The 25,788-nt window shown below is 45.7% G+C and overlaps 2 protein-coding genes across 2 annotated transcripts in view; both read right to left on the minus strand.

The window, feature by feature from the left end:
• Positions 1–492: 492 nt before the first annotated feature.
• On the minus strand, positions 493–4,744 carry eif2s1a (eukaryotic translation initiation factor 2, subunit 1 alpha a). Its single transcript, XM_029675867.2, has 8 exons — positions 4,585–4,744; positions 3,807–4,055; positions 3,632–3,711; positions 3,212–3,363; positions 2,885–2,991; positions 2,646–2,743; positions 2,289–2,432; positions 493–1,691 (listed from the first exon to the last, which is right to left on the minus strand). Exons 2-8 carry the CDS (start codon positions 4,045–4,047, stop codon positions 1,566–1,568), a joined length of 948 nt encoding a protein of 315 aa, XP_029531727.1. The 5' UTR covers positions 4,048–4,055; positions 4,585–4,744; the 3' UTR covers positions 493–1,565.
• Positions 4,745–5,359: 615 nt separating this feature from the next.
• The window catches only part of pals1a (protein associated with LIN7 1, MAGUK p55 family member a), a 53,931-nt gene continuing 33,502 nt past the window's right edge, over positions 5,360–25,788 (minus strand). The window contains 10 exon segments of the mRNA XM_029675868.2: positions 5,360–8,923; positions 9,241–9,351; positions 9,513–9,715; positions 14,565–14,732; positions 16,012–16,155; positions 17,500–17,610; positions 17,613–17,682; positions 18,271–18,510; positions 18,929–19,072; positions 25,054–25,131. Coding sequence (XP_029531728.2) covers positions 8,747–8,923; positions 9,241–9,351; positions 9,513–9,715; positions 14,565–14,732; positions 16,012–16,155; positions 17,500–17,610; positions 17,613–17,682; positions 18,271–18,510; positions 18,929–19,072; positions 25,054–25,131 — 1,446 coding nt within the window. The 3' untranslated portion in view covers positions 5,360–8,746.

The raw sequence follows: 25,788 nt of genomic DNA on the forward strand, positions 1-25,788 counted from the left end.
TCGCTACTGTTAATTCATTTGGCTTTAGTTTGTCAATTAAACATTTAAAACCTTCAATAGCAGTTTTGCTACAGATGCGTGGCTAGCTTAGCCTAACCAGAGATACTATAATGACGAGATGGTCGTCTATGCACTAACAATGGGAGTTGTAGTCCCAAAGGCAGGAAGGCAGTCTGCTTATTGCTGTATCCTCACATGGACAGACATGACCTGAATGCGGCATTGTCAGAAATTTGGGGCCTTTGAGATAAACTTAGGTTATTTGCATAGAGCTTCCTATTGGTTGATTCTGATACTTTCCATGTGGGAAACTCGAGTATCATCTTTCTACGAGTAAGCAAGTTTCCGACACGACGTGAACACGGCAACTACCACCAATTGCTAACAAGAAATTGGATTTATAGTGCAGACAAACTACAAATGCATCTCACATTTAGGTGGGTGTCACTTTCAATCACTTCTAACTAGACAACACAAATTAATTTGAAAATATTCAACAAAAATAATAATTTGTTTAATGTTATGTGAAGAATGTAGCCCTGTAAACATAGAAATGAACCCAGAGTAAACTATTAAAATAGCCTTACAAATGCATCCTTATTAAGATCCATACATGTCCAGGATGAGCAGTATACTTCTCCTTTTCTCTCCAACATTTCACTTGAAAAAGAGTGAGGTGGAAAAAGACCAGAAAACCATTGTCCTTACATGGAGTTGGGGGAGAAAGACAAGGCCACTTTCAAAACGCCTCAATCCTAAAAAAATGTCCTTACTTGCTTGATATGCATATCTAATAACAAATGATATTCCCAGAATCTATCTTCAAGTGAACCTCTACTCACTCTACCTTGGTCTCATCCTGTATGTGTAACAAAGAGTTGGCTACAGATCATTAAGTATGGGACCAAGTCACCACCCCACTAATCTCAGTTAACCCAGAGCAAAAATCTGGAGTCATTTGGTCAGATGTTTATGTTTACATAGTCAGTCTACACGAGATGACCACCCCACCAAACCTGGTCCTATTCTCTATTGTATCCTCACTTCCACACAGAGGAGTTGGCTACAGCACACACAGATTGAACAAGCAGGCTAAACCTAACCCAACCAACCACACTGTTCACCTTTGGGACGCAATTCAAACAGCTAGGGTTCAGTGATAATATGAATGTGTTTATTTTGTCCATTGGGAGAATGACAGGGGCATTTCCCAGCTCTGTGTTTGGCAGTATGATAGTTAGCACCTGTAGCCGTCTCTGGTTCAGTCTTCCTGAGGGTCCCTGGTACTGACCAACAGAGGCTCGTGTTCAGTTGGAGAGACGTTCTAGAATGCACGATTTGATTTGAAATTAAAGTTTGTTGGGGCCCGTATTCATGAAACATCTCAAAGTAGGATTGGTGATCTAGGATCAGTTTAGCCTTTTAAGATCATTATGAATAACATTGACATGGAGGACCTGATCCTAGATCAGCACTCCTACTCAGAGATGCTTTACTAATACTGGCCCTGGACTGTGTATAATTGGTCTTGTCGTTGTATCCAATCCGTCTGTTTTTCCTCTAGATTAGTCCTCTGCCTTGGCCTCCATCTCTCCATCCTCATCATCTCCGTCCACCTCAGCGTTCTCTCTCTCCAGTCGCTCCAGCTGGCGTGCCAGCTCTGTCTCATCGGTGTCTGTCACAACCTTCGCCTGGAGGGGAAGACAACACACAGGAAGACAAACAAATTGACATTAAATGCGCTATGTCCTGAACCTTCTTGCCATTTTTAATGCTGTTTTAATGTGGTATCTCTGGTAAGTAAGATTTACAATGTATTTATTACATACAGTTGTGGCCAAATATCTCGGCACTCTTGTAGTTTTCTTAAATAATTCGCTATTTATATTCAAACAAGTTGAAATTGAAAACGAGTACTATCTCCGGGGTGACAATCATTTTGCCCATGCCATTTGTTTTTATTTTCTCAATTTCAAATTGTAAAATTAGGTTTACAATTAAATTGGTTCTGCAATGTTGAAAAGCCAATAAGATGTGGCGACAACCAATTTTTTTCAATTTCAAATTATTTTAGAAGAAATAGATTATTATTTATGAAAAGTACAAGAGTGACAGTATATTTGGCCACAACTGTATGGCAGGGGTTTCAAGAAAGTTTCCATGAAACCTCCACCACCCCAACCAAGCTTGGTCTTTCCCATTTCCCCTCTCTTCCTGTAGCATCAAAAGACAGCAAAAAATATTTCAGCTGCAAATTGGACAATAAAGTTGCATCCTATTGCACTGACATCCATCTGGATGTTGAAGACTCCTCTCTTCTCCTCGATCTTCTCTTTGATGGCAGCCATGGCCTGGTTGAGGACAGAGAGACCCTCAGTGCGCTCCAGCGTGGTGGTAGTCATGACATAGCGCGGCGGCGCTATCAGATTAATCTGTCAGAGAGCAGAAGACACAGGTTTATAAGGGATAAATCATGTGTTGGGCTATGTTGTTGTGATACACAGACGTTTTCCCGGACACAGATTAAGCCCAGTCTTGGACTAGAAGTCACTTTTAATTAATGTTTTTTTAGTCTAGGACTATACTATGTCTAATCTGGGTTCAGAAAAACAGACTGTTGAGGGGTGTTTGTTGTTGTTATTGACCTTGATGGGCATGGCCTCTGTGGAGCAGCCTAGCCCTGCCCTCAATGCTTCTTTGACAGCATCAATGCCTTCGTAGCCATAGCAGGCCACCTCAATGTCTGGGGGAGAGACGTGTTAGTAATATGTTAGAATAAACTATTATTCTATCATACTATATCAAAACTCATCAAGCTACTGCTATGCAAATGATGTACAAGTAGACAGGTAAGCTTTAGGTGTACTGTACAGCATGTGCATACCTGCTCTGATTTTGACAGCCTGTGGTGTGAGTCTTCTGTTGATGTTGTCAATGAGCACAGCCTTCTCCTCCTCTGTCAGGTCCAGACAATCTAAAATGGCTGGGTCCCTGTGGGCCAAAACAGACATATTAACACATTCAACCCTGGGACTTCCAGTGCAATAGCCAAATAATATGTCTATTGGTGTGGATCTGCTCTAGAACCATTTTCTTCCATTTCTAGTTACAGAACTTTACTGTTTTCAACACATTGGAACTAGGAAATAATTTTGTGGATCTCAACAAGAGAATCCCCTCCACCAACCCTGACCAGGATGTCAGTACTCACGCCACAGCCTGTTTGAAGACATCATAGGCTCCGTATCCAGGCCTCTTGTACTTCTCATCAAACACCCAGGCAGTGCGCGTGAACAGGCTCTCCAGCTGCTCCTCCTTAGTGTACTCCAGAACCTCAGCCACATGCCTCAATATGCTGTACACCTGTCATAGTAATATCAATAATATTACATATTTATATTGTGTTTTTCAAAGACCCAAAGTCGCTCATGACAGAAGACACACAGGTCTAGGTTTACCGGCAAAAATATTTGAGTACATATATATATAATTTGACAACACATTTAAAAGTACTATAATTTAACATAACCAGCCCTTCTGCATTTTCAGCCAAAAGCAAAAGATGACATTGTACTAGCTGGTAGAGGTATTACACTATGAACATGGAGATGTGAGGACTTAGACAACATACCGTTTTGGATTTGGTGAATTTGTCTTCACACTTGATTGCCTCCTCGGGTGAAACTCTTCTCTTGGACAGATCAATATAACCTAGAGAGAGAGAGTAGGGAAATGAACCATCAATCCTTGGGACCAGGCTACAAAACAAGCCATCACATCCACATAGACAGGACTCTTCCTCTCACCTTTCTCCTTGTCCACTCGGATGACGACCACACACTCGTTGCGTCCAATCCTGATGAGTTTGTTGATGGAGCGGATACGTCTGCGAGACAACTCGCTCAGCAGGATCATGCCTTCGATGTTGTTGTACTCTAACAGGCTAACGTAGGCGCCCATCTCTGCGATGGAGCGCACGTTGACCATCACCACATCTTCCACCTCTGGAAACCTGTGCTGGTAGAATCTACAGCTAAATGACGGCATTCTTCACTCTGTGTGGACGAGAGGATACCATAAAGTATATTGCAGAGGATAGTAGCTAGTTATTTTATTCTCATTCTGCCTGTAGCCACTACCCTAGGTCATTATGCCATCTCTGAGGTCTGGACCTTTATGGCACAGGCGGTAATGCTTGAAAGAGACAGACCATTAACGTTATACAGCAAATTATCATAGAACTTGTAGCTGGCCTAGAAGCTAGCTAACTAAAAGATGAGCATATGTGAACTTGTATAAGGACAACTTGCTTGCTACTGTAGCTAGCAACCTTTACTATAAGACGCTAGCTTCTAGTTCAGCTACAAGTTTTTTTAGCTAACGGTAGCTTCTAGTTCAGCTAAATTTTTTGGTATTATTTGTTAGTTAGCCCCATCAGCTAGCTACTGATAATGTATAGAAGAGGATCAGCTGGATAGGATAGCCAGATGAATATGCTAGCTAACGCCGCTTTGATGAGTCTCATGCGTTCATCAACAGTTATTCATTCATTCAGAACATAACACTCAGACGTTAAGTACTCACCTTATAGCTACAGATATATCCAAATCTTGATATTTAACTATATCATTAAGTTGTTACATTAAAATTGTAGTAATTTCAAAAAGTAACAATTTCAAAGATCGAATTCAACTATTTCATCAGCATGCGTGAACATGCGATCTGACCCGGAAGCGGAAACCTTCAAAAACATTTTTTTCTGATAGTGTTTCCACTTAAATTAGTAGTTTTATTTTTCCCCACAAGGTGTCGCTCTGGGTGTTTTGAAGCAAGTTAATAAATACTGGACATACTGGTAGATCGATTAATCTTTCACATTGAGTTGACCACTTACATACAGTATTACACAATAAAAATGGCATGAATATGATTCAGAAAGGGGCTCCATCAGTCTAAGCCACTGCATCTCAGTGCTAGAGGCGTCACTAGACACCCAGGCTGTATCACAACGGGCTGTGATCGGGAGTCCCATAGGGCGGGCGGCGCAGAATTGGCCCAGCGTTGGCCGGGGTAGGCAGTCATTGTGAATAAGAATGTGTTCTTAATTTACATGCCTAGTTAAATAAAGGTTAAATACAACATGTTAGACGTCCTCCAGTGATTTGTGAACTTTTACTGTTGCAAAGTGATATCCCAAGTATAATTACAGTAAAGTACACACACTAAAGGGCAAATTTCAAGGAGTAGGGTATTCAAATCTTTGTTCTGATGTGTCATCTGCCTCCCTCTTTCCTTCCTTGAGGAACATTAGAGGAGCAATAGAGAACAGTGCTGAAGAAATGAAAGAACCAAACACTACTTCTACCAATCTGGTCTTTAATTCACATGAATAATTCCTACAAAAACAGATCTACAGGAATAAAAACGTTTTTTAATTTTATTTTTTATAATATAGTAACCTTACGTTCAACAACTCTACTTCCAATAAACAGCTCAACATCTACACAAGGTGTGTACTGCACAGACTGAAGAGATATTATAATGAATAATATATGGACAGGGATGACAAGGTCCTAGATCTGTTCTCCAACTCTGAGACAATGAATAAAGCCAATTGTTACAAACTCCTCTGAATATGGCATACATGACAGAAATAGTCAGAGGAGTTGGGTAGAACACAAACAGATCTGGGATCAGGCTTGAATTGAGGGGGTCATGGAGACAGTACCAGCAGAACCTCAGTTCTGGTTCCAGAAGCAATATGAAGGGATGGAAGGGTGGCAGAGTGATCATTCTACAAGTGCATTACTCTGTACATAATACATCTATTTTTAACATTACATATATATCAATGTCAAATATCTAGTTACCACAATATCATCAATAATAACCCAAATTAAAATGGTGTTATAATGTGTGAAACAGATCTTTGTTAAGACCGTTTCCCCATTGTGTCTACTAGAGATAATACTTACATTTCAGTGAGTCCTGCCTCCACACACACACACACACACACACACACACACACGTGAGCTCTAACCTATGAACATACCATCACCACATGCAACAACAAACATACAAACAGTTTTTATGTAATTGTAGGCTATTTTTCCCCGCATTTAGGCTTATCGGTTCGTTCAAGTTCATTTCACAGACCCATTTCAGTAACACCTCTGAAAACAAAACACAGATGTATGTCACACATTTAAAATATCACCTGTGGTGAAAACCATCAGATTAAAAATACAGCATAGATGGATCGTTCATAATGAATCTCAGTGAATTAGAAAATGCATTTAATATAATCCCACAGACAGCGGTGCTCAGATACTCTTTAGTGTTTTCTGTGAATAGAATAGTACTGGTTACATTCACTATGGTTACACTCCTACAGAGTAGCACAGGAACTATGCATGATGAATACTGAGATAAAACTAAAACTACCCCAGGAGGGTTTAGTGTCAAAACTTTTAAACACCTCTAATAATCTTTCTTCATTATCATAAATGTTGCTTTAAATCCTGGGATTCTGGACAGGACAGTTTTTTGTATTTAGTTATGACCAGGGGTATATTATTTACGCCGATTCTGTTGTAAAAGGTTTAATCTGTTGCAAAGCACTTAGCAACAGAAACCATTTATTACAAACGGAAAACGCTTTGTAACGACAAAATGTCTATTGGACAAATTCAGGCAGGTCCCTCCCCATTTAGTACCATTTGGTTCTTAAAACAGTAAATGGTTTCTGTTGCAAAACTTAATAAATACACCCTATAGCGCTTGGGTAGAAGTGAGAGGTGGTGTTAGGGCTAGTTTATTATCCTCTAGTACTGAGCCGATCCAAAATGAGCAGAACTGACCTGGTTATGACCCACCATAGTTTAAGACCATGCTGGAGGACAATGTGAAAAGAAAATATCAGAGCCAGCACAGTAGTGTTGATTGGCACAATAGTTTGAAAAGGGTATAAGGCAAGTAGATTAGAATGAGGCAGTGACTCTTAAGCACCTCTCAGATCTAATTATTGTTATGTCAAAACACCAGTTAGATAAACCTCCAGCATTGTGCTGTGCTGTAGGGTAGTGCTGACCTGGGTTCAAATAGCATTTGAAATAATTCAAATACTTTCAGGTTTTGCTTTCATGTACCTGGAGTGCCAGATGGGGGTAGGGTTTGCACTTGTGGGACTATTCTATTGTTCAATCAAGCACAGCTAAAGTATTTGAAATTATTCAAATTGTACTTGACACCAGGGCTGCTGCAGTGGAAAGAGAGCCCAGATGCTGAGATAATGTAATCCGACACCTGGGTGTGATCACCTCACAGATAGTTTCATTAGGTGAACAAATCCCATCCATGATGATACTTGTAGTAGCCTAATCCCATTCCCATCTGCTATGTTAGAGATCAGAGGCACCTTACTGCCAACACTCACGACTATGGCTGAGTGATGTCAGTTCGACATTAGAGAACACACACACCTGACCTCACACACGGACAGAGCATGGGTACAACAACCTCTGTGTAATGTAGGAGAGACATTCACGGACTGGATACTAATATGTCATACATAGAAGCTATGGGTTCTTCTTCTCATCTTTGAAAACTGATTTAAAATACAATATATTTACAATTATAAATAATTATCAAAAGCAGGGTAGAAGCATTAATTATATTTCTGCCACAAGTGCCACGTCTTTACATACTTCCTACCTGGAATGTGAATAGTTAATTTAGTGAAGAGAAATACAGAAACAAAAAAAAGGACAAATTATCAGAGCAATAATACCTCAAATTAATTTCCCCAGGCAGTCTCAGAAGTGAATAGAAGAGTTCAGTTCAGCATAACAGTGATAAGAGCTGTAAACTGTTTCATTCATCTTCAGCTTGTGGTGATTGAGGATCTACCTCCAGTCTCACACAGAGACTTGTGGTTGGAGAATTGAGTCAAGGCAAATCTTCAGCAGTGTGTGTGTGTGTCAGGTAGGGCCCTATACATTTTTTAACATTTAAAAAAAATCTGTAGGATTCCGTTTTTCCCCAATACCGTTTTTCCAGATTTCCATTTCCCCTTGTTTTTTCAGGTTTTCACTCTCAAAATCACACTTTTTAAAAATAGAAAACAACTAAATTGGATGTTCTAAGTCCACAACAATGCTCAAACCACATCTGGAGACCACTTTTGATGTCTAGGAACATTTTTTTTAAATGTTCATCTTCGGGTGTAGTTACCCTTTAATTCCAGTGCTAGCAAGAGGCTGTTGTTTAGCAGTGTTTTTGTAGCTCACATGCAATGACAGAGTTTGCAAAACAAATACCCACTGGATTGATGCAAATAATATCATTCTGCCAGGTCAGCATAGGCTACTTTGTAGTTAACATTTAAATGAAGGTTTTTGTGAAAGCATTTCCATCTATCTACCAGAAGACTTTTCATTAGCATCATTGCTAATGGCTACACAAAGTGATAAACGCACGCACTGCGCATACAGACGAGGAATTATCTTTGCTTATTCAGAAACTTGCAGGAAATAATAATCACTGATGCATTCTGTTCATGTCTTATGATAAACTTGGGAAAATTAATACATTTAGTTGATCGCCTACAAAGTTCAATAAATGTTAGCATATTGTTGAATTATGTTTCAATGTTTGATTCTGTGATTCCGTTCACTTTCTGTGCATTGCAGATTTTACAGGGCTCTAGTCAGGTTAGCATTGTGGGTGTGTTATACTGCCCCGGCCCTTAGCGTAGCCAGGAGGAGGGGACCCATTGTGGCTCTGTGTCCAGTTTGTTGATCAGCCTCAGCAGCTCCTGATAGGCCTTGTCCTGGTCGGTGTTCACGATGGCTGCATCAAACAGGTGGCCAAAGTTCTGTTCCATCTCACGGGCCTTCTCGATGATGTCACGCAGCTCCTCTGGCTGATGTAGAGAAGGGGTTGGGGATAAGAGAAGGAACACAGCATGTTTCCCCAGGTTAGCTTGATGTTTTTCCTAGCCACTGTGCTTCTGCCTCTACATTGCTTGCTCTTTGGGGTTTTATGCTGGGTATCTGCAAAGCACTGACAACTGCTGATGTAAAAAGGGCTTTAGAAAAATACATTCGAATAATGATTAATTGCTAGATGTCAAGTAGATGAGCTTGACCAATGCTTAGTAAACCAATCTTACTGACAGACAGGACCCTTCGGGGTCAAAACGATGGAGAAAACAGATGTGGTGTTCGAAGGATTCAGTACCTTTGGGTTCTTGCTCTCTTTGGTCAGGAGGGCTCGCAACCGTTCTTGGGAGGGAGGAGCGATGAAGATAATGTAAGGCTTCAGATCCGAGCTACGCAGAGTCTTCAACGACTGGAGAGAGGATGGAGAGAACTCCCAGTCAGACACGGCAGCAACATAGACAATTTATGTTCTCTTATAATACCTCTTCTATTCCCTCTCTGTCTGGCCTCCTCTCTCTCCCTCTCAACTCTCTATATTATTTCCTTCCCACCAATCACTCTCTCCCTCACCTGTGTGTGCAGACAGAGCAGGCAGATCTTGCCCATGTTGATGAGTTGGCGGACAGAGTCAGTGCTGGTTCCGTACAGGTTCTTCTCAAACTCTCCGGACTCAATGAACTTCCCCGCAGTGGCGTCCATGTCAAAGGCCTGGCGGGAGACAAAGTGGTAGTCTCTCCCACTCACCTCTACATCACGCCTGTTCCGCGTCGTGTCTGGAATAAGCAAAAATAAAACAAATGATTTACATTTTTATTGATTAAAAAAACAAAACAAGAACAGGACAGTGGAAGGGATACAACAGACATTGACTGAAAAATAATATCTGGAATGAATACAAAGGATTAAATTCTATACCCTCTAAATGTGTTGAGGAATATTTACTCCCTACAGTACAAAGACATTCTCATTGACCAGATGGTATTGCCCCTAAAACATCTAGAATCTTTACTACCTAGTACAAGGGATGCACAATATATCGGTGAACATATCAGAATTGGATGATATTAGCTAAAAATGCCAAAAACGGTATCGGTCCAATGTCTAGTTTAACGCCGATGTGCAAAACCGATGTCAAAGCTGACGTGCACATACAGTGGGGCAAAAAAAGTATTTAGTCAGCCACCAATTGTGCAAGTTCTCCCACTTAAAAAGATGATGCCTGTAATTTTCATCATAGGTACACTTCAACTATGACAGACAAAATTAGAAAAGAGAATCCAGAAAATCACATTGTAGGGTTTTTTATGAATTTATTTGCAGGCCTCTCTCATCTTTTTAAGTGGGAGAACTTGCACAATTGGTGGCTGACTAAATACTTTTTGCCCCACTGTACCTATATAATGTACAGTTGAAGTCAGAAGTTTACATACACTTAGGTTGGAGTCATTAAAACTCATTTTTCAACCACTCCACAAATGTCTTGTTAACAAACTATAGTTTTGGCAGGTCGGTTAGGACAACTACTTTGTGCATGACAAGTAATTTTTACAACAATTGCTTACAGACCTTCCAAATGGACAATGACCCCAAGCATACTTCCAAAGTTGCGGCAAAATGGCTTAAGGACAACAAAGTCAAGGTATTGGAGTGGCCATCACAAAGCCCTGACCTAAATCCTATTGAAAATTTGTGGGCGGAACTGAAAAAGCATGTGCGAGCAAGGAGGCCTACAAACCTGACTCAGTTACACCAGATCTGTCTGGAGGAATGGGCCAACATTCACCCAACGTATTGTGGGAAGCTTGTGTAAGGCTACCCGAAACATTTGCCCCAAGATAAACAATTTAAAGGCAATGCTATCAAATACTAATTGAGTGTATGTAAACTTCTGACCCACTGGGAATGTGATGAAAGAAATAAAAGCTGAAATAAATCATTCTCTACTATTATTCTGACATTTCACATTCTTAAAATAAAGTGGAGATCCTAACTGACCTAAAACAGGGAATTTTTACTAGGATTAAATGTCAGGAATTGTGAAAAACTGGGTTAATGTATTTGGCTAAGGTTTTTATAAATGACGCCATGTAAAATTTTGCTCTACACTGCAACACAGCATTCCTAACCTATCGAGTAGTCAACAAGTCGAGTAGTCAACAAGTCGAGTAGTCAACAAGTCTAGCAATCATCAAGTCGAGCAGTCAACAAGTCGAGCAGTCAACAAGTCGAGCAGTCATTTGAAATAATAAGATAATTTCAGCAAGACAACTCATAGGCGAAATCCATTAACGCCAAGATAATGGAATTCATTGCTCTTGATAATCAACCGTTCGTTCTCTGTCGTGGGTGATGTTGGCTTTCGTGACTGGTCGAGGACCGGTACACATTAACGTTACCAAGTGCGCTATTTTTCAAATGTTGCCCTACCAAGTTACACAGTAATAGCTTCACGACATACTATGGAAGGGTATTTGGGTCTTTGCGTGTCAAAAAATATATTTGACGAGTTAAATACACTTAATTTGACACGTCAAATAGTAGTTCTATTGTAGAATGTTTACCCGTGCAAGCCAAGCGCCACCACTACTATCAGTAGCAATGTCAAAGCTGTACAAAAACGTCTGCAAACAAGCAACCACGAACAATGTGTTTACAATACCGCAATGGTAATAAAGTATTATTTGTTCGACTGCAACTTCTGGGGTAGCTAGCTAGCTTTAGCTTGATACCAAGGTAGCACCAATACAACCAGCCTGAAAACAATGACCAGTAGAAACTGCAGTCATTTTTACTATCCTTAGCAATGATTTATGAATTCTTGTGAATAAGTATTAGCTAGGTAGCCACTTGTTGTTCACCAATTGAACTTCAGTTCATGAAAATAAATAGTGTGAGGTTCTGTGTTATACACTATAGCACTTACCATATCATATGTGATGGAATATTATTTGCTGTTGGCTTGTGTGGGTATATGTGTTATGAAACATAGCTGACTTGAGACATTGTTAACAGTTTCAGGGCCATGGGCCTTTCTCATGATGGAAAAATACAGAATAACATGAAGACAGGACCTGTGCAATGAGTTGTGGGGACACATTCAGAATGTAGTGTTGCGAGAACAAACAGTCTTTTGTTAGATAACAGGAGCCAGGTGTGAGATAACTGTATTGAGTGTGTGAGCGTATAGATATTCTACACAACTACAACGACTGACCGCTGAAGCGCCTAGGAGGCTGGGACCAGCTTGTGTGCCAACAATCAATGATAGGCTGGGTGAGTTTAAACCACGCCGAGTCTCTACTCTGACACGCCGGCTCGGAAGCAGGAACTACTTCTGTCAAGAGTATATTATAATATCTTTGTCAGGAACAAGTCAGTTCTCTGTTTGCCCTGCAAGGTGTGACAGAGAGCCCGTATATACGAAAATTGCATTTACCACTTATTGATTAGCTAATAAAAAATACATAGTATACCATTCGGTGACTCAGTGTCATACTTATCCTGATACCAGATTCAATTGACGCAACCCTTAACACTAGCCAGCCCAAAGCTAACGTTATAAGCAGCCAGCTAGCTTCATCTGGCTCGTGAGGCTCGACCGGACCGGGTTATGTGTTGTGAAGCTAGCCACAATAAGGATTAGGCACAATAGTGGAATTTGCAGTTCGCCTTCAAAATAAAAGTCCCTATTTGAAAGTAATGCAGAAGGTTACAATTGGTGGAATCATGCCATATTTAGACTAGATAATGTTAAACAAGGTTGAAATGTGAAATGGGGTAAAAGTCTACTCGGTGACACCCACAGAACACAACTGTTAAGAGTTTACGCAAATATTAGCGGTGTTGCTCTTATCGCGGGACTGTGACATCACCTCCCCAGTCAGCCTATTGGGTGTATTGACATTCATATTGCACTGTATAGCTTTACCTAATGATTGGGGAGCAATGAAATGGGGTATCAGTCTACTCAATACTCCTCCTCAGAGTTATCAGACTCAAACATCCACGCAGTATTGTTTTTCCTCAGGAATAGTTTTCAATACACATAGGTTGACAATAAATGTGTCTCAATTCACAGTTGTTTGAGTCCCGCGATAAGAGCTACGATGCTAATGTTCTCTGGGTGTCACTGATCCACAAACCATAAGTAAGGCTGTACAGTGAAATATGTATACTCCCAATGAAATTCTAAAGTATAATACATTCAGAATGATTTAAAGACATTTTTGTCAAATTAACAAATGGTATTTTCTTGATTTTATATAACATTCCAACCTCATTTAGCATGATCTATTCAATTATGGCACTATTCTACTATTTCTATTCATTTGCATCACCGACAATGACAAACTTATTTTGAAGGCTAACCGCAAAAGTCCACTATTGTGGCTAATCCTTATTGTGGCTAGCTTCACATAGATGGGTCCGACCATTAATCAAACAAGAACTGTCTTATAAATTAGGGTTATTTTAGAGGACACCTAGCTATATAGTTAGCTAGCTAACTATAAGCTACTGAAACAGATTTGTCGTTTTGCTATGTTTTTGGAGAAGAACATTGTTTGCATCCATTAGTTAGCTTATCATTGCGAGACAACTTTACCAGCATCATAGCATAAGTATTGATGAATCATTGTGACATATGAAATACGAGTGATAATGTAATCAATGTGTAATAACTACGTACAAAATGTATGAACACGTTAAATTATTATGTGACGTGCAGTCATATTCAGGTCCTGATTGGTCAACAAGCTTACATGACATCATAGTGTCATGTGACGTGCAGTCATATTCAGGTCCTGATTGGTCAGCAAGCTTACATGACACATCATAGTGTTATTTGATGTGCATCTTTCTTTGACAGCAAAGACCCAACCGTGTTCCATAGAAATCCTGGTTGAGAATGAAACGACTGAACAAATGAACAACGAAACAGCACAGCAAGTAAGATAAAGAAATAGGTTTTGATGATGTTTTACTGGTAATGGGGACATACGTAATTGCTAACAAAATAACTCTTTGGTCAGTGTGGTGTGTGTAACCTTTATTTAACTAGGCAAGTCAGTTAAGAACAAATTCTTATTTACAATGACAGCCTACCCCAGCCAAGCCCGGACAATGTTGGGCCAATTGTGCACCACCCTATGGGACTCCCAATCACGACCAGATGTGATACAGCCTGGATTTGAACCAGGGACTGTAGTGACACCTCTTGCACTGAGATGCAGTGCCTTAGACCACTGCGTCCATGTGTGTGTTAACTATTTAACTGTACTAGAATGCTTAAAAGGCCGCTCAAATTTTAAATGTCGGTATCGGGTTTTTTTGTCAAGGAAAATATTGGATATCGTATCAGCCAAAAAGGTCATATGAGTGCATCATTACCTAGTACCCATTGTCTGGCGTCAGATGGTGTCACTCCTACACAAAGCTCGTCCCTCAGCCGGCGCAGTACCTGACGTTTGACAATGGACTAGTACCTACATAGATCAGCCTGATAATACATGTACAGTGAATCCAAGAGAGAGTTTGAGGAAAGCCTTCAGGGAGCACGGAGTTGAGCAGTTCAAGGGGAAAGTTCACCCTTGAAAATAAATGTTTGATCAATTTGACACTTACGTGGGACTGCTCCCCCAAATCTGTCTGGCTGGCTGGACAGCAGTCTCTGTCTCAAGTCGTTCTGCCCACAGTTGGGAGGACCAATCAGGGCGATGGGTCGCTTTCGATTGGCTGGCTGGTGGTAGAGCGCCATCTCTTCATAGGTCAGGATCTCCTCACTGTCGTTGTCTGGGGAGCAGCAGAGATACAGACAAAGCAGGAACAAGACAGTTTTAGTTTCATTTCAAACACTATTCCTATCTTGGTATAATGAAAAAGACTTGAGCCTGAGAAAGGCCTTTAGTTGAAACGTCAACATTTATCCTGTTCTTGTCATTTCTTCTACTATATCTTGGGGTCATTCCAACCACAGTCCATTAAAGTGAAAATACTAACTTGCATAGTACATGGTCTTTTGGCTAAAGCTGGCTAAAGTAAGTGATCTCTCTTTCTCAGGCCTACGACTACTAGGGCTATTTTTTGCTCAGGTTATAAAATAGTAACCCGGGGTATAAGAGATATGAGTAACAGTCAATAGTGATAAGGGAAGAGTAAGTGTGAATAACTTCACATGCATAATGCATAAACATTAAAACAAGCACAGTCTGCACATTCCAGAACCAGAGACAAACAGCCCCCCCAGCAACCAGGACTCATATTCACCAAGAGTTTCAGAGTAGTAGTGCTGATCTAGGATCAGGTCCTCCGTGCCCAATATAATCTCATACACTATGATCTAAAATACAAAACTGATCCTAGGTCAGCACTCCGACTCTGAGACACTGAATACGGGCCCAGGGTACGCATATTAGGTTCATTCTACACCAGTCTGCAAACATCTCTGCTACAGCACTCTACTTCCAGCCATTTGGTCCATGGGGAGTGGGACTAAGAGACTACGCACTCCACCAGCCATCCTAAACTGCAATCAAATAACTGCACAACACCTGCAATATTCACTGAGTGTACAAAATAACATCTTCCTAATATTGAGTTGCACCCCCCTTTTGCCCTCAGAACAGCCTCAGGCATGGACTCTACAAGGTGTCAAAAGCATTCCACAGGGATGTTGACTCCAATTCTTCCCACAGTTGCGTCAAGTTGGCTGGATGTCCTTAGGTTGGTGGACCATTCTTGATACACACAGGAAACTGTTGAGCGTGAAAAACCCAGCAGCGTTTCAGTTCTTGACACAAACCGGTGCGCCTGGCACCTACTGTCATACTCCTTTCAAAGGCACTTTAATATTTTGTCTTGACTCATTAGGGTAAGAATGGCACACATACACAATCCATGTCTCAAGGCTTCAAAATCCTTCTTTAACCCGTCTCTTCCCCTTCATCCACACTGATTTGAAGTGGATTTAACAAGTGACATCAGTAAGGGATCATAACCTGATCGGTCGGTCATGGAAAAGGCATGGGGGTGTGTGTAATGTACTTGGTGAATTCTTCGGAGCTGGCTTTACCATCATTCTGCTTGACGTTGTAAAGGAGCTTCTTCCTCTTCTTCTTGTTCTTCTTAGCACACCACAGCTTTCCCGACTTCTCTGGCTCTTTATCCTCTTCTATGGTCTGCTTCATGGCCTCTCTCTGCTGCTGGAAGCTCTTGCCTACATTTACAAAGAGAAGAGATGTTGTTAAACACGGTCTGATGATCTACATTGTTGACCTGAAACTGGTCCAGTTTGTTAGGAGGCATTTTATTTCTCCTTTAATTAACCAGAAAAGTCACATTCAGATTGACATCTTTTTTTTCAAGACAGACCTGGCCAAAAAAACACACACACACACACACAAAAACTAAAAACGGCAAATAGCATAAGATAACTTTCCGAGGTTTCCAAGCTAAGTTCTCCTTAACAGTCCTTCAATCTGTGTAGAGGCAGGGTAGCGTACCTGGTACTAGCCCGGCCAGGGGCTGGTTGGGGTCAGGGTAGCGTACCTGGTACTAGCCCGGCCAGGGGCTGGTTGGGGTCAGGGCAGCGTACCTGGTACTAGCCCGGCCAGGTGCTGGTTGGGGTCAGGGTAGCGTACCTGGTACTAGCCCGGCCAGGTGCTGGTTGGGGTCAGGGTAACGTACCTGGTACTAGCCTGGCCAGGTGCTGGTTGGAGTCAGGGTAGCGTACCTGGTACTAGCCCGGCCAGGTGCTGGTTGGGGTCAGGGTAGCGTACCTGGTACTAGCCCGGCCAGGTGCTGGTTGGGGTCAGGGTAGCGTACCTGGTACTAGCCCGGCCAGGTGCTGGTTGGCGTCAGGGTAGCGTACCTGGTACTAACCCGGCCAGGTGCTGGTTAGGGTCAGGGTAGCGTACCTGGTACTAACCCGGCCAGGTGCTGGTTGGGGTCAGGGTAGCGTACCTGGTACTAACCCGGCCAGGTGCTGGTTGGGGTCAGGGTAGCGTACCTGGTACTAACCCGGCCAGGTGCTGGTTGGGGTCAGGGTAGCGTACCTGGTACTAACCCGGCCAGGTGCTGGTTGGGGTCAGGGTAGCGTACCTGGTACTAGCCCGGCCAGGTGCTGGTTGGGGTCAGGGTAGCGTACCTGGTACTAGCCCGGCCAGGTGCTGGTTGTGGTCAGGGTAGCGTACCTGGTACTAACCCGGCCAGGGGCTGGTTGGGGTCAGGGTAGTGTACCTGGTACTAACCCGGCCAGGTGCTGGTTGGGGTCAGGGTAGTGTACCTGGTACTAGCCCAGCCAGGTGATGGTTGGGGTCAGGGTAGTGTACCTGGTACTAGCCCGGCCAGGGGCTGGTTGGGGTCAGGGTAGCGTACCTGGTACTAGCCTGGCCAGGTGCTGGTTGGGGTCAGGGTAGTGTACCTGGTATTAACCCGGCCAGTTGCTGGTTGGGGTCAGGGTAGTGTACCTGGTATTAACCCGGCCAGTTGCTGGTTGGGGTCAGGGTAGCGTACCTGGTACTAACCCGGCCAGGGGCTGGTTGGGGTCAGGGTAGTGTACCTGGTACTAGCCCGGCCAGGGGCTGGTTGTCCTCGTCTCCGTCCCTGTAGGCCTGCCACCAGTTGGGGTCGTCCTGGCTAATGATGTGGAGGATGTCTCCCTTCTGGAAGCAAGGCCCAGTTCCCTACACGGCACATAGGGGTCATCAGACGGGTCGTAGTCAAAGTGAGCCTTCACATGGACCTGGTGGAACAGAGGACAAGACATTACCTTAGTTTTTCTAGTTAATCTGTATATTCTAGAATTACATTAAGATTCACATTTGTAAATATGGTCATGTAGCAGATGCTCTAATTAAGCAATAAGGCCCGAGAATGTATGTTATATTTTCCATATACCACAAACCCGAGGTGCCTTATTACTATTATTAACTGGTTACCAAAGTAAATAGAGCAGTAAAAACTTATGTTTTGTCATACAATCTGATATACCATGGCTGTCAGCCAATTAGTATTCTGGGCTCGAACCACCCAGTTTATAATCCAAAACAATGTAGTGGTCATAAGGACATATTCAGTATGTGGTGGCCCATGTGGGAATCAAAGCAGCATTGGCTATGGGTCAGAACCATGCTGTCCAACCCACTAAGAACCATTGGAACTTGGAACAGTGTGAATGCTACAGACAGACTGACATCACAGCCAAGGTTTGGATAGAAGCTGAGAGGAGAGGTGGTCAGAGATGTGTCTGTACCCCCCAGTCTTTGATGGGCGGGGTTTTGGTCTGTACTCACCACAGTCTCTGATGGGCGGTGTTTTGGTCTGTACTCACCACAGTCTCTTTGATGGGCGGGGGTTTGTTCTGTGAGCTGGGGATAAGGATGAAGGTCAGGGTGCCGTGCATTTCGGCCAGGATGTCAAAGACCTCGTTGACGTCCTTCCCTCTGATCTCCACTCCGTTGATCTCCAGAACCTCGTCTCCTTCATGCAGCAGCCCGCTGCGCTCCGCCGCACCGCCCTTCACGATGCGGCTTATTACCACGCTGTCCATGTCGTTACGCACTGTCGCACCCTGCCGCACATACACAGGGTGAGGAACAGAGGTTAGTGATAGATACAGGAGGGATTCAACTTTTCTGATATGAGAGATGATGGCTTTGTCTGAAAAGTGTACATTCATTCAAATGTATTTTATAAAGCCCTTTTTACATCAGCAGTTGTTTACAGATACTCAGCCTAAAACCTAAATACAAGCTGTCAAATCCTCGATTCCTCCCGTCCTTGATTCGTCGCTACACTCTCAAAGCTCATTGGGAGGGGGGATCCCAAAGGGCGGGACCTTGGAGCCTCTCCTCCAATAAGCTTTGAGAGAGGAATTGAGAAAACAAAGACTGGAAGAACCGAGGATTTGACAGCTGGGACTTTTCAGACAGCCTATGTCTACTCATATGATGATTCATGACTGTTGGTGTGTTTTAAAGGAGTCTCACCAGTGGGATGTCCCTGGCCTTCTCCATGCGGACTATCTTGACAGTCTCCCCTCCCCACTGGGTGAGAGCCTCACAGGGGTCAGGGGTCAGGGGCTCCAGCTGCATCTCCTGCTCCGCAACACAGTCATGGGCCAGAAGCACCGCCTGGGGAGGTAGAGGGGACATAGGGTTAGCCTTACTGGGTTAACTAACCAGACTCTAGCTGCTAGATGGTTGGATGCAGAGACACAGGTTAGACTGGCACACCACGACACAGGTTAGACTGGCACACCAAGACACAGACTCCATACAGTCATGGGCCAGTAGTAACTACTGGGGAGGGGATGTACTGGTCAGAATTACTGGGTTAACTAGACACTTTTATAGGAAACACAACATCCCTCCCTGTCCTCTCTCCACCAAATAGTCACTGGCCAGCAGCACTGAAAGGCACAGAGAGCAGTCATACATTCTGGGTTAACTACTTGACTTTTACAATATGCTCACACACTAACTCAGTGGCCTTGTGGTTAGTGTCCGGCCTGAGGTTGGAAGGTAGGGGTTCGATCCCCGGTCGAGTCACACCTCTCTGCTTGCCAGTCAGCTTTAAGGAGATGGATTGGGGGGCAAGGCCATGTGAAAGACTAACATCATGTCTAGTGGGTGCACTTGTACATCAAGCTGCCTCACTCTACAGAAACAGGAGATATGCTCCTGCCCCTATGGGCAGTTCTGGCTCAGACAAGGCTTACTTGGAGATAACAATCAGACTTAGTAGGTTTGCTTTACAAGTCACTGAAAGTTAACACACAGGCAGAGATAGGCGCATGAACGCACACATCCACAGAGACCTGTCTTTAACAGTACTGTAGTCTTTACTTCCAGAGCCCCCTGATATTCTTCTATTCCAATTTGTAAGTCGCTCTGGATAAGAGCGTCTGCTAAATGACTTAAATGTAAAATGTAAATGTATTTCCTGCCCTGAACCTTAGTCACTGTTCTAGCCGGCTACCACCCGGTACTCTACCCTGCAGCCTAGAGACTGTTCTAGATGGCTACCACCCGGTACTCTACCCTGCAGCCTAGAGACTGTTCTAGATGGCTACCACCCGGTACTCTACCCTGCAGCCTAGAGACTGTTCTAGATGGCTACCACCCGGTACTCTACCCTGCAGCCTAGTGACTGTTCTAGATGGCTACCACCCGGTACTCTACCCTGCAGCCTAGTGACTGTTCTAGATGACTACCACCCGGTACTCTACCCTGCAGCCTAGAGACTGTTCTAGATGGCTACCACCCGGTAGTCTACCCTGCAGCCTAGTCACTGCTCTAGATGGCTACCACCCGGTACTCTACCCTGCAGCCTAGAGACTGTTCTAGATGGCTACCACCCGGTACTCTACCCTGCAGCCTAGAGACTGTTCTAGATGGCTACCACTCTACCCTGCAGCCTACTAGATGGCTACCACCCGGTACTCTACCCTGCAGCCTAGAGACTGTTCTAGATGGCTACCACCCGGTACTCTACCCTGCAGCCTAGTCACTGCTCTAGCCGGCTACCACCCGGTACTCTACCCTGCAGCCTAGAGACTGTTCTAGATGGCTACCACCCGGTACTCTACCCTGCAGCCTAAAGACTGTTCTAGATGGCTACCACCCGGTACTCTACCCTGCGGCCTAGTGACTGTTCTAGATGACTACCACCCGGTACTCTACCCTGCGGCCTAGAGACTGTTCTAGATGGCTACCACCCGGTAGTCTACCCTGCGGCCTAGTCACTGCTCTAGCCGGCTACCACCCGGTACTCTACCCTGCGGCCTAGAGACTGTTCTAGCCGGCTACCACACGGTACTCTACCCTGCGGCCTAGGGACTGTTCTAGCCGGCTACCACCCGGTACTCTACCCTGCGGCCTAGAGACTGTTCTAGATGGCTACCACCCGGTAGTCCACCCTGCAGCCTAGTCACTGCTCTAGCCGGCTACCACCCGGTACTCTACCCTGCAGCCTAGTCACTGCTCTAGATGGCTACCACCCGGTACTCTACCCTGCAGCCTAGAGACTGTTCTAGATGGCTACCACCCGGTACTCTACCCTGCAGCCTAGAGACTGTTCTAGATGGCTACCACCCGGTACTCTACCCTGCAGCCTAGAGACTGTTCTAGATGGCTACCACCCGGTACTCTACCCTGCAGCCTAGAGACTGTTCTAGATGGCTAGCACCCGGTACTCTACCCTGCGGCCTAGAGACTGTTCTAGATGGCTACCACCCGGTACTCTACCCTGCGGCCTAGAGAATGTTCTTGCCGGCTACCACCCGGTACTCTACCCTGCGGCCTAGAGACTGTTCTAGATGGCTACCACCCGGTAGTCTACCCTGCGGCCTAGTCACTGCTCCAGCCGGCTACCACCCGGTACTCTACCCTGCGGCCTAGTCACTGCTCTAGCCGGCTACCACCCGGTACTCTACCCTGCGGCCTAGTCACTGCTCCAGCCGGCTACCACCCGGTACTCTACCCTGCGGCCTAGTCACTGCTCTAGCCGGCTACCACCCGGTACTCTACCCTGCAGCCTAGAGACTGTTCTAGATGGCTACCACCCGGTACTCTACCCTGCAGCCTAGAGACTGTTCTAGCAGGCTACCACCCGGTACTCTACCCTGCAGCCTAGAGACTGTTCTAGATGGCTACCACCCGGTAGTCTACCCTGCGGCCTAGTCACTGCTCTACAGCCGGCTACCACCCGGTACTCTACCCTGCGGCCTAGTCACTGCTCTAGCCGGCTACCACCCGGTACTCTACCCTGCGGCCTAGAGACTGTTCTAGATGGCTACCACCCGGTACTCTACCCTGCAGCCTAGAGACTGTTCTAGATGGCTACCACCCGGTACTCTACCCTGCAGCCTAGAGACTGTTCTAGCCGGCTACCACCCGGTACTCTACCCTGCAGCCTAGAGACTCTTCTAGATGGCTACCACCCGGTACTCTACCCTGCAGCCTAGAGACTGTTCTAGATGGCTACCACCCGGTACTCTACCCTGCAGCCTAGTGACTGTTCTAGATGACTACCACCCGGTACTCTACCCTGCAGCCTAGTGACTGTTCTAGATGTCTACCACCCGGTACTCTACCCTGCAGCCTAGAGAATGTTCTTGCCGGCTACCACCGTGTACTCTACCCTGCAGCCTAGAGACTGTTCTAGATGGCTACCACCCGGTACTCTACCCTGCAGCCTAGAGACTGTTCTAGCAGGCTACCACCCGGTACTCTACCCTGCAGCCTAGAGACTGTTCTAGATGGCTACCACCCGGTACTCTACCCTGCGGCCTAGAGAATGTTCTTGCCGGCTACCACCCGGTACTCTACCCTGCGGCCTAGAGACTGTTCTAGATGGCTACCACCCGGTAGTCTACCCTGCGGCCTAGTCACTGCTCTAGCCGGCTACCACCCGGTACTCTACCCTGCGGCCTAATCACTGCTCTAGCCGGCTACCACCCGGTACTCTACCCTGCGGCCTAGAGACTGTTCTAGATGGCTACCACCCGGTACTCTACCCTGCAGCCTAGAGACTGTTCTAGATGGCTACCACCCGGTACTCTACCCTGCAGCCTAGAGACTGTTCTAGCCGGCTACCACCCGGTACTCTACCCTGCAGCCTAGAGACTGTTCTAGATGGCTACCACCCGGTACTCTACCCTGCAGCCTAGAGACTGTTCTAGATGGCTACCACCCGGTACTCTACCCTGCAGCCTAGTGACTGTTCTAGATGGCTACCACCCGGTACTCTACCCTGCAGCCTAGTGACTGTTCTAGATGACTACCACCCGGTACTCTACCCTGCAGCCTAGAGACTGTTCTAGATGGCTACCACCCGGTAGTCTACCCTGCGGCCTAGTCACTGCTCTAGCCGGCTACCACCCGGTACTCTACCCTGCGGCCTAGAGACTGTTCTAGCCGGCTACCACCCGGTACTCTACCCTGCAGCCTAGAGACTGTTCTAGATGGCTACCACCCGGTACTCTACCCTGCAGCCTAGAGACTGTTCTAGATGGCTACCACCCGGTACTCTACCCTGCAGCCTAGAGACTGTTCTAGCAGGCTACCACCCGGTACTCTACCCTGCAGCCTAGAGACTGTTCTAGATGGCTACCACCTACCCTGCAGCCTACTCTACCCTGCGGCCTAGAGAATGTTCTTGCCGGCTACCACCCGGTACTCTACCCTGCGGCCTAGAGACTGTTCTAGATGGCTACCACCCGGTAGTCTACCCTGCGGCCTAGTCACTGCTCTAGCCGGATACCACCCGGTACTCTACCCTGCGGCCTAGTCACTGCTCTAGCCGGCTACCACCCGGTACTCTACCCTGCGGCCTAGAGACTGTTCTAGATGGCTACCACCCGGTACTCTACCCTGCAGCCTAGAGCCTGTTCTAGATGGCTACCACCCGGTACTCTACCCTGCAGCCTAGAGACTGTTCTAGATGGCTACCACACCGGTACTCTACCCTGCAGCCTAGAGACTGTTCTAGATGTCTACCACCCGGTACTCTACCCTGCAGCCTAGAGACTGTTCTAGATGGCTACCACACCGGTACTCTACCCTGCAGCCTAGAGAATGTTCTTGCCGGCTACCACCGTGTACTCTACCCTGCAGCCTAGAGACTGCTGTACATAGAGTCATTGAACACTGGTCACTTTAATAATGTTTACATGTGGTTTCACCCACTTTATTTGTATACACTGTATTCTAGTCAAGGCTCATCCTATATTTATTTTCTGGATTATGTGTGTATTTCTATTACAAGGTTGGACCTAGAAATACAATTATTTCGCTGCACATCTGCAGATCTGTTTATGCGACCAATAAACTTGAATTTGATTCATGTGGAAGGAAGAAAATCCAGGAGGAGAAACATGATATAAGAAACCTTCAGTAAGTAGTAACAGACTAACAGCCATATCATCCCCTGGGGAGAAAGGCCTGGTTAGTTACCTCACTAGGTCTACCTTCTTCCTCTCCTCCATCCTCCTGTGTGTTGGGTCATGTTCAGTAGTGCACACTGTAGCAAAACATTCAGGTAGTACCTCCCTTATCAATCTGTTTCAAACCGTCCCTCCCTACTGAACATGCCCTGGTGTCTCAGAGGAGCAGCAGCATCACTGGCCTCCTGAGTGGCGCAGCGGTCTAAGGCACTGCATTGAAGTGCTAGAGACGTCATTAGAGACCCTGGTTTGATTCCAGGCTGTGTCACAACCGGCCGTAATCGGGAGTCCCAAAGGGTGGCACACAATTGGCTCAGCGTCATACGGGTTAGGGGAGGGTTTGGCAGGGTTAGGGTTTGGCAGGGGTAGGGTTTGGCAGGGTTAGGGTTTGGCAGGGGTAGGCCATAATTGTAAGTAAGAATTTGTTCTTAACGGAGTATACAGGGCTCAGGGGAAGACAGCTTGGTCACATTGCAGAAGCAGTATAGAGGGCTCAGGGGAAGACAGCTTGGTCACATTGCAGAAGCAGTATACAGGGCTCAGGGGAAGACAGCTTGGTCACATTGCAGAAGCAGTATACAGGGCTCAGGGGAAGACAGCTTGGTCATATAGTATAAACTCAGAGCAAGGATGTGGGAGAGAGATTAGGAGCCAACAGCTGAATCAACACACTCCTGACCTGAACAAACTCCCAGGGGGATACGGGTTATGCTGAGGGGGATACGGGTTATGTTGAGGGGGATACGGGTTATGCTGAGGGGGATACGGGTTATGCTGAGACGGGTTATGCTGAGGGGGATACGGGTTATGCTGAGGGGGATACGGGTTATGCTGAGGGGGATACGGGTTATGCTGAGGAGGATACGGGTTATGCTGAGGAGGATACGGGTTATGCTGAGGGGGATACGGGTTATGCTGAGGGGGATACGGGTTATGCTGAGGGGGATACGGGTTATGCTGAGGGGGATACGGGTTATGCTGAGGGGGATACGGGTTATGCTGAGGGGGATATGGGTTATGCTGAGGAGGATATGGGTTATGCTGAGGAGGATACGGGTTATGCTGAGGGGGATACGGGTTATGCTGGGACCGAGACGCAGGTGAGACACAGCGGTTACACAGAGACACATAATTAGTCATTCCAGTAGGAATGGATGGAAGCCTCACCTGGACATGTGGTGAGGAGAGCAGGGTGTTGAGCTCCAAACCCTCCTTGTGTTGGCTGTTATGAACCATAGACTGGACCTGAAGATGAACACACAGGAAGTCAAAGAAAGATGAGGGATAGGAGTCACGCCCGGAAACTTGAAACACATGAATGATTTACAGCTGTTCTCTCCGATCAAAGAAACGCATCAAAAAGTAACGTATCTACAGAAAGGTTTGAAGTATTAAAATATTTCCACCCATTTGATACAATAGGCTACATTTGTTCACCAGATTAGAGGGCATAGGGTTTGTGTTAAAACATTTAGTTGACTGGTTTTCATTTTTTCCTTGTGGGGTGAAAGTGAATTATTCTAAGATCTGGTGATCCATGCTCTGTTGATGGGCCTTCAAAAGCCTTTAGAGCGGCCCCAGCCCCAGGCCATGCAGGCCCATCCCCAGCCCATGCAGCCCCAGGCCATTCAGCCCCAGGCCATGCAGGCCCAGCCCCAGGCCGTACAGGCCCAGCCCCAGGTCGTACAGGCCCAGCCCCAGGTCGTACAGGCCCAGCCCCAGGCCGTACAGGCCCAGCCCCAGGCCATGCAGCCCCAGGCCACGCAGGCCCAGCCCCAGGCCACGCAGGCCCAGCCCCAGGCCATACAGCCCCAGGCCACGCAGGCCCAGCCCCAGGCCACGCAGGCCCGGCCCCAGGCCACGCAGGCCCAGCCCCAGGCCACGCAGGCCCAGCCCCAGGCC

This window comes from Oncorhynchus nerka, linkage group LG12, assembly GCF_034236695.1.
Source record: "Oncorhynchus nerka isolate Pitt River linkage group LG12, Oner_Uvic_2.0, whole genome shotgun sequence".
NCBI classification, from domain to species: domain Eukaryota; kingdom Metazoa; phylum Chordata; class Actinopteri; order Salmoniformes; family Salmonidae; genus Oncorhynchus; species Oncorhynchus nerka.